We start from the raw sequence: 14,459 nt of genomic DNA, 5'->3' as shown, positions 1-14,459 counted from the left end.
ACTTATACTTATTATATATAATTTTAATAAACTATTAAAAATTAAAATTAACTTATTAAATTTTACTATTAAAAAAGTATTAATATAAAAAAATAAAAATAAAAAAAATTATTTAATAGTATTTTTTTTATAAAAATTATATAAATTAAAGCTAAAATACCTTATATATAATAAAAAATTTATAATAATTCTTAAAGTATTTAAGGAATAAAAATATTATTATTTAAGAAATAAGTATAAAGTTAAGGTTTATATTAATTACTATAATATTATATATTTTACTAAAACTTAAAAACTCTTTATATAATAAATATAATATTTTAAAATACTCTTAGACTTTAATTATAAACTTATTTATTATAATAATATTATAAATAAATAAGTAAATACCTTAAATAAAAAAAAAATACTTTAAAAAAATCTTAAAATTTAAAGCTTAAATTTTAAGGAAAAATTATAAAGGAAATTATAAATAAATATAAGTTAATATTTTATTTATTATAGAAAAATATAACTTTATTTTTAATAAAATAAGGGAATATATAGTAAAAATAAAATTAAAAGAAATCCTAAAAAAAGTAATTATTAAAAAAAGCTTATTAAAATAAAAAAGAAAAATTTAAGTACTATTAAAATTATAATTAAAAGTAATTTAAAACTTATATTATAGTATAATTGTAGTAATATACTATAGTATTTATATTACTTAAAATTATATTATATATTATTATAAATTTTTAAAAATAAAAAATAAAATTTTAAAAGTTATTAAGAAATATAATATATATAAAAAAATAAAAAATAAAAGGCATTAGCTATATAGAATATTATAATTAACCTTAGTTTTAAAAAAAAATTAAAATATTATTATATTTAACTATATTATTAACTTACTTAAGTTAAAAGATTTATTAATTAAAAAATAATTTAATAGTATTTTTATAGTTATAAATAAGCTTTTAAAGTAAGTATATTTTTTACTATATAAGAAATTATATATAGTAAAAAACTTAGTATATTTTTATATAAAATATATATTTATTAAATATAAAATACTAAAAGAAATTATATTAAATAAAAAAAGTATTTTTATATTTAAATTTTAATAAAAATTAATAGCTAAACTTAAAACTTATTATAAGTTAAGCACTATATTTTATTTATAAATAAATAAATAAATAAAATAAATAAATTAAGTTATTAAAGTATATTTATAATATTATATTAACCTTTAATAAAATAACTAAGTTAAAATACTATTAATTACTTAAATATAATATAATAACTTTATAATAAAAACTATAGGAGTTATATTATTTTATATTAATTATAGGTTTATACTGGAAGCCTATAGATTACCTTATAATAATTTAAATGTAAATAATATATATATTTTTATAAAAAATATAATTTAATGATAAAAAAAACTTAAAGTTTAACTTAAATTCTTTAAGTAATATATAAAGGAATATATGTTACGACCTAACTCTTATGGTCGCACTAATAGGCCTACCGGGTAGGTCTCGCCGGATTAATAACGGACTAGCGCACTAATAAAGAGCGACTTATTGCTCTTATTAAATAAGTCCAGTGAGTTAACTCATTAGACTTATTAAATAAGTTTAATAAGTCTATTAACTTAATTAAATATATAAGTCCACTTCTCTACGCTTATTTAAATAACTTAAATAGCTAATTATTAATATAGAATTAAAATTATAACACACTCTATATTACTTACTATTTAGTAACATTTATTACTACCTTTTACTATTGCCTATAAATCTCCTAATCCATCCGCTAATATAAACTATAGACTAGGTTTATCCCTTAGGAATTCTATAAGCTATTAATTATCTAGGATATTAGTAATTGGGTTATTATATATTAATAACTCTTATTTAAATAGTTACTAAACTTATAGGTAATATTGTAATAATAGCTAATATTTAATTATTAGCGGACTTAATAAATTAAGATCCCCCTGCTAACCTATAATAGGCACTATTACTGGTACTTACCCTGGAATAGCAGGTAATTAACGCTCTTTTTATATGCATTAAGGCCTTAAAGAAACTAATAAATAAATAAAAAACTACTATTAAAGAATAAAAAGAATAATTAAATGCCTATTATACTAAGGAAAAGGGAGAAATTGTCTGACCTAAATGGCTAGATAACTATAATAAAAACCCCGGCAATAGAGAGAAGTACTTTAATAAAGTGGAAACTTACTTTAAGTACTTTACTATTACCTTAGTAAATAATAAAAATAAAGTTTACTTTATAGCTAGTTACCTTATAAAAGTAGCTAAAGAATAGTTTAGGCCTTATATAAAGGACTAAAATATAAACCTTAATTAAAAGGACTTAAAGAAAGAAATTAAATATATTTTTAAAGAATACTAAAACTATAAGGATAAACTTATTAAGGCTTTTAGAATTATAAATAAATAATAAAAAGCTAAGAAATAACTTTAAGCTTTAATTTAAAAGGGACCTTTATTTAAACACACTGTAACCTTTAACTAATTTCTCTAGAAAGTTAATTAGACTAAGGAATTTAAAAAGGAATATTATTATATAAGTATTAAACCAGAAGTTAAAGATAAGCTCTTTAAACTTAATAAAGATAAAATAAGCTTTATTAAATTCACTAAAGAAGCTATTAAAATTAATAATTGCTAATATAAGTAAAAGTAAGAATATAAGGCGGAAAAATTTAAAAACTTACTTAAGTTTTAACTATAAGTTAATTAAGGCAAGAAGCAATAAGAGTATATTATAAAAGATAATAGTACTTAACTAAGAAAAATAGATATTAATAATATTAATAAAAGGAAGTTTAATAGAACTTATAATGCCTGTGGAAAGAAAGGCTATAAGGAAGTAAACTGCTGTTTTAAGATAACCTGCGGATTCTGTGGCAAGAAGGGCTATAATAAAGCCCACTGCTACACTAAGAAAAACATAAAGAAATCTAAGATTACTAAAGATAAGGTTTAAATAAATGTAATTATAGAAGTACCCTATAACTACTTTAGCTAGATAGCTTGCTATAATGATTTATATCTTATATATAAAAGTAATAAAGAAGGGTCTAGATACTATTTAAAGAAATTATAAGCTAGGAAGTCTTATAAGACTATATAAATTAATACCCTTAATTTTTATAAAAAAAAATATAAAAACTATAGCTTTATAGAACCTTATTCTATTTATATACTTTATAAATATTTATCTTATAGCTTATAGAATATTAATTATATATGCGAAAATAATAAATTAAAGGAATAGGAACTCTTAGATAAGGAAGTTAGTAAAGATAAAGTTATTTATAATAAAAGTGAAAGAATTTATAAATATAGTTTCTATATAACTAATAGGAAATACTAATAGTAAATTAATACCCTTTTAAATATATACCCTTTTGTAAAAGATAAGAAAACCCTAAATCTAGAATTAATTACTTTTAAAGATATATATAATAGTAATAATTCTAATAATAATAAATGCTATTAGTGCGGCGCTTTAGAGCCCTAATATGATATAATATGCCTAAAATATATAGGAGAATATAAATACTTGCTATATATATTAAAAGAAAAAAAATATAAATATATAGGATGTGTATATTGTAAAAGTATAAAAATTCTATATTTATGTAATAAAGAAATATATAAATAAAAGAAATATTAATATAAAGTCTATAAATTAATAGACTTTAACTATAACTGTAATAAATGCCGCACCTGCGGATCCTATAACCCTAAATATAATTATATATATATCCTAGGGGAATAAGTAAAAGAATAAGAAAGATAAGAGGAATAATAACGCTACCTTAATGAAAATCCGCCTTATTGGATAAGCTTAGAAGAAGCTTAAAAATAAATTAGAGTACTTTAAATAAATGTTAAAGAAATATATAATTAAGTTAGGATCTAAGACCTCCTTAATGCTTTAAATAAAGATTATAGAGCGTATAATTAAAAATAGTGTAATAATATTTACTGCTAAAAATATATCTTTAATAAATTAAATAATTAGCATATATACCGCCTAAAATAAGTTAAGTATAAAAAATATATAATAAATTACTTCCTAGACTGCATAATAGTATACTGCAGTATATATAAAAAAGAGAAAAGCTAATTTTATTAAATTACTTAAAAACTAGTATAAAAAGGCTATAACTTTAAGAACTATTTAAACTAAAGTTAAGGAAATAAAACCTTAATTAAAAGGTATTACTATTTAATTAAAGATTAAAATGAAAAACTAAAATGCTAATAGTATGTAAAATATTAAAGCATTATATAGGACTAAACCCATTTAGATAGCATTTAAATTAACTTAATTAAAAGTAATAATAAAAAATTATAAATTAAAGGATATATTAATTAATCCTTAGTTATAATATATGTAAATAGTAGTATAGATTATAACCTTATTACCCCTTAAATAGTAAACTTATTTAAATTACTATACGCTAAGAAAAAATAACTTATATATATATTTAGTGTTACTATACCTAATGCTAAGATAATAATTAATTATAAAACTAATTATCTCTTAATTATAATTGCTAGTTACACTAAGACTATTAAATTTAATATTATACCTTTAGGTAACTGCGATATTTTACTTAAATACCCCTAGTTAAAATAAAGTAACTTACTAATTAATTAGAGAATTAAAGAAATACTCTGGGAAATAAATATTACCTAGGAGCTGTGACTAAGCTATAGAGAGGGTAAGGAAGGCGAAGATATGCCTATAGACTTAAAAATAAAATCTTATATGTAATAAAATAAGGAAAAAATAAAAAAAATAGGAATAGAATTTAAGAGAAAGGTTAGATTTAATATAGAAAAATCACTAGTACCACCCTAATATAATTATAGATAAGTTAAGGGAAAATAAGTATGCATTAATTAAATTATTAAATAAATAAAAAAGGAATTATAAGCTTTAAATAAAGCCTTATTAAAAGTAAAAGAGAAAGATAAACTAAGAGAATTAAAAAAAACTCTCTTAAAAGCACTTTAATAATATAAAAGGAAATATAGAAAATTATTTAATTTAATACTGGAAATAGTATAACTGCTTTACTTATAATAGGATTATTATATAAATCTTATAGATGGGAAAATAATAAAGTTCTTTTTAATCTATAATTTTAGTAAAGTAAAACTTAAGATATTTTAAAAATAGATATAAGAATAGCTAAAAAAAGGATATATTAGGCTATTTATATCGCTAGTTAAATACCTTATTATATTTATATTAAAGAAAAATAGGAAACTTAGACTAGTTATTAACTATAGATAGTTAAATAAAATTATAATTAAGGATTGAATTCTATTACCGCTTATTATAGAAATTTAAGACTGCTTAACTAGTGTAAATTAGTTTACTGCCTTAGACCTTAAGGGAGTATATAACCTAATTTGCATCTATAAAGGGGATAAATAAAAAATAGCGTTTAAAATACGCTATAGATTATTTAAATGCTTAGTTATATTATTTAAGCTTATTAACGCACTAGCGATATTTTAATAAATAATTAATTATATATTATAAGCATATATTAATAACTTTATAATTATATACCTTAATAACATTTTTATTTTCTTAAAAACCCTTAAAGAATATAAGGAATATATTTATAAGGTACTATAAACACTATAAGATATTAATCTCCTAGTGGAACTAGAGAAATATTACTTTTATATATAAGAAGTTAAATTCCTAGGATACTTAATTTTATTAAAATAAGTCTGCATAAACTTAAATAAGCTTAAAGTAATCTAAGACTAGGAATTTCTAAAAATAAGAAAAGGAATATAAAGCTTCTTAGGCTTAGTGAATTACTATTAAAGATTTATTAGGAACTATAGTAAAATTACTAAGCTACTTACTAATGCTACTTAACTTAAAGAAGATAAAAAGGGTAAGAAAAAACTAAAAGATAGGAAACTTATATATAAGTTAGAAATAAAAAAAGCATTTAAATAATTTAAAAACGCCCTTTTTAGTGAACCTATACTTATTATATATAATCCTAATAAGCTATTAAAAATTAAAATAAATTTATTAAACTTTGCTATTAAAGGAGTATTAATATAGAAAGATAAAAATAAGAAAAACTATCTAGTAGTATTTTTCTTATAAAAACTATATAGACTAGAGCTAAGATACCCTATATATAATAAAAAATTTATAGTAATTTTTAAAGTATTTAAGGAATAAAAATATTACTATTTAGGAAGTAAATATAAGGTTAAGGTTTATACTAACTACTGTAATATTATATACTTTACTAAGACTTAGAAACTCTCTATATAATAAATATAATATTTTAAAATACTCTTAGACTTTAATTATAAACTTATCTATTGCGATAGCATTGCTAATGGATAAGTAAATGCCTTAAGTAGAAAAGAAGAACACTTTAAAGAAATCCTAGAATTTAAAGCCTAAATCTTAAAGAAGAATTATAAAGGAAACTATAAATAAATATAAGTTAATACTCTATTTATTATAGAAGAATATAACCCTATTTTTAATAAAATAAGGGAATATGTAGTAAATATAAAATTAGAAGAACTCCTGGAAGAAGTAACTATTAAAAAAGGCTTATTAAAATGGAAAGGAAGGATTTAGGTACCACTGGAATTATAATTAAAAGTAATTTAAGACTTATATTGCAGTATAATTGCAGTAGTACACTGTGGTGTCTAAATTACTTAAAACTACGCTATTTGTTACTATAAATTTCTAAGAATAAAGAATAAAATTTTAAAAGTTATTAAGAAATGTAATATATGTAAGAAGATAAAAGATAAAAGGCATTAACTATATAGAATATTATAATTAACCCTAGTTTTAGAAAGAAATTAGAATACTATTATATTTAATTATATTACTAACTTGCCTAAGTTAAAAAATTTACTAACTGGAAAATAATTTAATAGTATTTTTATAGTTATGGATAAACTCTTAAAGTAAGTATATTTCTTATTATATAAGAAATTGCATATAGTAGAAAACTTAGTGTATCTTTATATAAGATATATATTTATTAAATATAGAATACTAAAAGAAATTATATTAAATAGAGGAAATACCTTTGTGTTTAAATTTTAGTAAGAATTAATAGCTAAATTTAAAACCTATTATAAATTAAGTACTATATTTTATTTATAAATAGATAGATAAATAAAATAAATAAATTAAGTTATTAAAGTATACTTATAATATTATATTAACCTTTAGTAAGATAACTAGGTTAAAATATTACTAATTGCTTAGATGTAATATAATAGCTTTACTATAGAAACTATAGGAGTTATACTATTTTACGCTAACTATAGGTTTACACCGGAAGCCTATAGACTACCTTGCAATAGTCTAAATGCGGATAATATACACATTCTTATAGAAGATATAATTTAATTATAAGAAGAACTTAAAGTTTAGCTTAAATTCTTTAGGCAGCGCATAAAGGAATATGCTAATTAAATAAGGATTAAGGGACTAACCCTTTAAAAAGGAGATATAGTTTACTTATTATAATATTTATATAATAAAAAATTATTAAATATTAAAATAAATAGGCTAAGTAATAAATTAAACTTTAGGAAACTTAGATTATTTAAAATTTTAAAGAAAATTAGTGAAGTTAATTATAAACTAGACTTACTTAAAAATATAAGGTTAAAAATAGCTGTCTTTTATATATTATTACTTAAGAAAGCACTAGTGGATAAAGAAATAGGTAAATTAATTATAAATAAAATTATTATTTAAGATATTAAAGAAAAATATAAAATTAAAAAATTACTTTATATATAAATAAATAAAGAAATAGGAGAATAAGAATACTTTATAAGATAGAAAGGTTATAACTTTAGTGAAGACTCTTAGGTACTTAAAGTAAAACTTAAAAGGAACGCTTAGATAATTCTGCGGGAATTTTACTAGTCTTTAAGGGTGGAAATAATAATAGGTTTAGCTTAAAGGTAGACTAATTAATAATGTTAATGGACTAGGATAGATTAATAGTAGAACTAAGCATTAATAAAGCAGCTTAATAAGCGGCCTCCGCCTCCTTATACTTAATATAATCCAGTTCCGCTAAATTAGTAATTCCCTATGTAATAGTATGCTTTATCCTTTTATATTAAACTTATTTTTACTTATAAAGATATACTACCTTAGCAGCCTGTCATAACCTAACAGATAGATCCCTTATAAAACGCTGGTTCCGTTACAGTAATTGCTACAATAGCGATTATTGGCCTAATCTTTTGCCCTATTTGGCTTAACGGTATAACGGATCGTTACACGATAATCGCTAGAAGCTGGTGGCCTAGGGTTCGATTCCAGCTTGTTGCGTGTTGCAAGACCAAGAATTAATCTCCGCTGCTAATAGGGCTTTACGCACAGCGCTATAGGGAGCGTTTAGGTAATGCCTTAGGGGTTAGAACAGCTATTCCGGGGCTATAAAGACAGCTATAGGGCTTGAGGACAAGCCCACCGGGAGGGAAGAATCGTGTCACAACCTAACAGATAGATCCCTTATAAAACGCTGGTTCCGTTACAGTAATTGCTACAATAGCGATTATTGGCCTAATCTTTTGCCCTATTTGGCTTAACGGTATAACGGATCGTTACACAGCCGCCTTGGCAAGGATATCCTCCGCTTTCTTTAACTCTTTCTTTAAATAAAAATAATAGGAAGAAATATAATTAAGTTGATTAGGTATTAAACCTTAAATGTTATAATATAATTTATTTAAATAAATATACTTATAATAATATAATAAATTTAAAGATAAAATAATATAGTTAGTGTAATTTTTTAAAATATAGTTTAAATAGTGTGTGTTAGATTTAGCTGCACTAGATATTATAGCTCTTAGTAAAGAATTATATTGATAAGTCCTTTTATAAAGAGATTTCTTAATAACTTTATCTAGTATTATAAGGTTAGTAAAAATAGATAAAGAATACACTAAAAAAGAAAAATAGGACAGACACTTACTAAGTGGGGATATTATTACTTATACTAAGATTTACTAGGCCTTAGGGATAAGACTAATAGGAGGGGAGTATTATGTTATAACTTAACTCTTATAGTTACATTAACAGGCCTACTGGGTAAGTCTCGCTGGATTAATAATAAACCGGCATATTAATAAAGAGTAACTTATCGCTTTTATTAAATAAGTCCAGCGAGTTAACTTATTAAACTCATTAAATAAGTTTAATAAGTCTATTAACTTAACTAGATATATAAGTCCATTTCTCTACGCTTATTTAAATAACTTAAATAGCTAGTTATTAACATAGAATTAAGATTGTAATACGCTTTACACTGCTTATTATTTAATAATATTTATTATTACCTTTTACTATTGCCTATAAATCTCCTAACCCATTCGCTAATATAAACCATAGACTAGGTTTATCCCTTAGGAATCCCATAAGCCACTAACTATCTAAGATATTAGTGACCGGGTTGTCACAATATATTAATTAAATAAGGATTAAGGAATTAACCCTTTAAGAGAGAAATATAATTTACTTATTATAATATTTATATAATAAAAAATTATTAAATATTAAAATAAATAAGCTAAGTAATAAATTAAATTTTAAAAAACTTAAACTATTTAAAATTTTAAAGAAAATTAGTAAAGTTAATTATAAATTAAACTTACTTAAAAATATAAAATTAAAAATAGCTATTTTTTATATATTACTATTTAAGAAAGCACTAGTAAATAAAAAAATAAGTAAATTAATTATAAATAAAATTATTATTTAAAATATTAAAGAAAAATATAAAATTAAAAAATTACTTTATATATAAATAAATAAAGAAATAAGAGAATAAGAATATTTTATAAAATAAAAAGAATATAATTTTAATAAAAATTCTTAGGTTCTGGAAAAAGAACTTAAAAAGAATGCTTAAATAATTCTATAGGAATTTTACTAATCTTTAAGGGTAAAAATAATAATAGGTCTAAATTAAAGGATAACTAATTAATAGCATTAATAAACTAAAATAGCCTAATAGTAAAATTAAGCGCTAATAGGGTAGCTTAATAAATAGCCTTCACTTTGCGCTCCTTACACTTAATATATTTTAATTCCTTTAAGTTATTAATTCCCCGCTTAATTACTCTTTTTATTTTTTTAAATTACTCTTTCTTTTAAGTATAAAAACACTTTACGCATTTATTAGCCTTTAACTAAGCCTCCTTTACCTTATTTAATTTAAAATTAATATTAGCGCCTTTTATTACTATTTTTTATAACTAAGTTACTAATAAGCTAAAAGCCTTATAATTAAATTATTAAAAATAAATATAAGAAAAATAACGCAGTAAGTTTAATTTAAATATAAGATATTAAAGACTATACTTTTTATAGAATAAATAAAATTTTATTATTAATAATATAAGTAAAATAAAATACTTAAGTATATTACACTATAGGACTTAAGAAAATTTAAAATACTTATATTTAATACTAGCTATTTTATTAACTAAGGAAAAAAGATAAAAAAAATAAAAATAGCACTTATAAAATAATAAAGAAGAAATAAATTTAAGGATAAGGTTTTAAGGGCAAGACTAATAAAAGGGGAGCATTATATTATAACCTAACACTTATAGTTATAACTAAAGGCCTACTAGGTAAGCTAAAATAAAAGAATATATATTTATTTTACTAATTAAATATTACTTAATAAAATTTATTATTAAGTATATTAAGTATAACTTAATAAACTTAATTATTAAATATACTAAGGATATTTAGCTAATTAAATATATAAGTTTACTTCTCTATACTTATTAAATAACTTAAATAGCTAATTATTAATATAAAATTAAAATTATAATACACTCTACATTACTTACTATTTAATAATATTTATTACTACTTTTTACTATTGCCTATAGATCTCCTAACCCATTCGCTAATATAAACCATAGACTAGGTTTATCCCTTGGGAATCCCATAAGCCACTAACTATCTAGGATATTAGTGACCGGGTCGTCACACCTGGTTAATATTATCTAAATACCTCAATAGGACCTTTTTCAGCCATGTTTGAAATATCTCCTCATAAACCTCACTCGTTGACGGACGATGCGATTTACCAGCATCTCGACACGTCCCGATCGGAAATACGGCTGCTGGAGATTCTAACCTCAGAGCCTGATCGGCCTGTGGAATGCCGCCTTCACACAGTTTCTTTGGACGATAACCCAACCTTTGAGGCCCTTTCGTACGTTTGGGGGATGCGTCTAATACCGAAGATATCACCGTCAATGATCATAAAAAGCAAATCACAACAAATCTCGAGTTAGCTCTTCGTCATGTCAAGTCTCACTGTGAGCACTTCGAGCCTGGTCGAGAGTTCCGCTTGTGGGCCGATGCCGTCTGTATTAATCAGCAAAATATCGATGAGCGCGCTTCTCAAGTTCGACTCATGGGCTCTATATACCGGAGATGTCGGGTAGCACTCGTATGGCTTGGTCAAGAAGAACAGAATACAAAAGACGCCTTTGAATGTGCTCGTTATATCCACGAGCATGTCCCCATTCGACAACGGTTTCCATCCTTGACACCCTTCAAATCTCTTCCGGTCTCCTTTGCGCTAGTGAGGTTAGCATAGGTAGCTAGCTAGGTGGAAACTGTTGCCGCGGTAAGCTAGATTCAGCAGGAACTATAAGTAACTCTTATAAATCGCCAGGGCTTAGACAGTAGTAGTAGCTTATAATATATAAAAGCAAGAATAAAGAGCTCATAGAGCCTGGACTTAGGATTCGGATGTCATATTGGCCTGTTACCGCTAACGCGGGTGTTTTGTGACTCTACCTCTATCTCCTCGGTACGCAATCCACTCGAACCACTTTTCCCACCTAATTGATACAGTTTCAACCAATCAGGAGGTGAATGATCCGAGGTGACCAACAGATAAATCTTACACAACAAGAAGTTCAGGAACCGCCGACTCCGTTTTGCTTCTTAGACACATGGATCTAAAACTTATGACTCTCCGGAATTCTTCTTTTTCTTCTCCCTCCTTTTTGATACTTGTTCGTTTTCGCCTACTTCAATTGCTGCATGAACTTTTGCAAGCTGCTAGATCAGACCTGCTTGAAGAGAGTCATGGACGCGCCTAGTGTTCCGACCACAAATAAGTCCAAAAATCGCCGCAAAGTGAAAACAGGGTGTCTGACTTGCAAGTATGCGCTCTGTCTATCTTGAGTTAGACCAGCAATTCTGCCACAGTTCATATCACTGATGAATCGCAAAGAAAACGTCGAATAAAATGTGACGAGGGAAGACCTTCTTGTGAAAGATGTGTCTCAACAGGTCGTGTGTGTGACGGCTACGGAATTTGGGACGGTATTGCCTTAGCCCCGGGCAGCCTAAAATACAAGCGGGCAAGTGCGCTTTCAAACACCATTGTACTCTCGCAATTCCAAGGGGGTTCTAGGAAACCATATAGCATCGGATTCGAATACTTTCGCAAATATACTGTCACCAAGTTGCCTGGGGTATTTGAATCCGGCTTCTGGAGTTCGTTGGTATTCCAAGCTTCCGTCGAGGAACCTGCCGTTCTACATGCGGTAACTGCTCTTGGCGCAGCACATAGGAATGAGGAGACAATCAGTTTGGTGGAATATAATCAGGCAATACGCCACCTTCGTCGACATCTAAATCGACTTGACAACCACGCACTCCGAGTATCGCTGATAACATGTATGGTCTTTGCTTGCCTTGAGCTACTGAAGGGAGGCTTTAAAACTGGTCACGCGCACTTGAGCCACGGTATGCAACTCCTTCGAGAAATCCAAACACGCCAGGGGATCACATCGTTTGATGGTCCTATTATTTTGCGGATGCATCCTCAGTCGGTCGAGGATGCTTTAGTAGAGGTGTTTTCTCGACTTAACATCCAGGCAATGCTTTTCGGCCAAGTAACAGCGCACCTTATTTTCGTTGGTGAACGCGCACCAGACGGATCAAATTACAGTATTCCCTCGAAATTTCAAAACCATACTGAAGCTCGAAAATATCTTGATTCTCTTATCAACGGTGTCTATAACCTGACTCAGCAGACCAGAAATATCTTTCATGGTCATTTGCGGAACCCAGAGCACCTATATCGGTGGAAAGAGGGGCTCGACATCGCCCTGGAACAGTGGCTGCAGACTTACAATCACAGTCAGAGAGAATTACTTGCGAATCTCACGCCAAGAAAAATGTATCGTACACCTCTCCTACGTCTGTATCATACAATGGCCACGATCATGGTCGCAACCTCTTTGCGAGGCACCGATGAGATGATATTTGATTCGCATAACCTAGATTTTAGAGCTCTTCTTCGACAAGCTGTCGAGCTATGGGACATGATGCACAACGCATACTTGGCATTTAAAAAGCTAAGCGGATATGTAATGCCTGCAATTTGCTTCACCGCAGATATGGGTTTTATTCCTCCATTATACTACACGGTTGTCAAGTGTCGTCAGCCTAGCTTGCGGCGGATGGCCATTGAAATGCTCATGTCAGCTCCTCATCGAGAAGGGGCCTGGAGTGGCTCTCTTGTGGCTCGTATGGCGCAATATATCATGGCATTAGAAGAAGGGCGCATATATGAGGACCTTGATATCATGCCCACTTATCATATACAGCAAACTGAGGTGCCTGTTGTGCCCCACTTATCACGTTTCAACGATATTAATATTTCACTGCCTGAGCGTGTTGGGGGTAAAGCAACTTTATTTTTGAGCCGGTATCAAGGGATAGGAGGTTGGATCACGGACAGTCGACAATTCGATGTAACGTTGTATGATACTGTTTCTTCCCGCATTTGGGATTATGATGCAACCACTTATTTTGGCAAATTGTGGAATGGAGAGGATTACAAGAACTAATCAGCATATGGTTATCCAAGAACCGCGCAAGATTTTCCCACTGAAGTAACTAAATGATATTTGAATCTGAAGCTGAAGCTAAGGTTGATATATTGAGGCTTCATACAGCTACTATCCAAGATTTCTCCCAAATTATGCTATACAATGTCTGTGTGACCAATCTAGTGATGAAAATCAACAATTCTCCTCGGATTCCAAAGAAAAGGGAAGCTACTCGTCAATCGAAGATGGCGGAATAGGCTATTAAAATTAGTAAGAATTCAGTGTAATATTTTATTTTTATTATTATTTTTGTGGGCGCCCGCGGGGGGGAGGGGGGGGGGGGGGGGGGGGGGGTTTTGGGGAGCCCCGGGGGCCTGGGGGCGCGGGGGGGGGGGGAGGGGGACGGAGGGCCGCCGGGAGGGAAGAAGAAGAAGGGAAGAACGGCCAAGTCCGGCGTGGGAGCCTACCCGGGAGCCGCGGCAGGGCGGGCGCTTCAGCTCCAGG

General features: G+C 26.9%; 1 protein-coding gene across 1 annotated transcript; it reads left to right on the top strand.

The window, feature by feature from the left end:
• Window positions 1-12,153: 12,153 nt before the first annotated feature.
• Window positions 12,154-13,973, top strand: TGAM01_v211139 (hypothetical protein; the record flags this gene model as incomplete). Its single annotated transcript, XM_024551002.1, has 2 exons — window positions 12,154-12,275; window positions 12,347-13,973. 2 exons carry the CDS (start codon window positions 12,154-12,156, stop codon window positions 13,971-13,973), a joined length of 1,749 nt encoding a protein of 582 aa, XP_024404254.1.
• Between the last annotated feature and the right edge of the window lie 486 nt (window positions 13,974-14,459).

The sequence above is a fragment of the Trichoderma gamsii genome, assembly GCF_001481775.2.
Source record: "Trichoderma gamsii strain T6085 chromosome Unknown Scaffold_104.2, whole genome shotgun sequence".
Classification (NCBI taxonomy): domain Eukaryota; kingdom Fungi; phylum Ascomycota; class Sordariomycetes; order Hypocreales; family Hypocreaceae; genus Trichoderma; species Trichoderma gamsii.
This window is presented reverse-complemented; position numbering and strand designations above follow the sequence as displayed.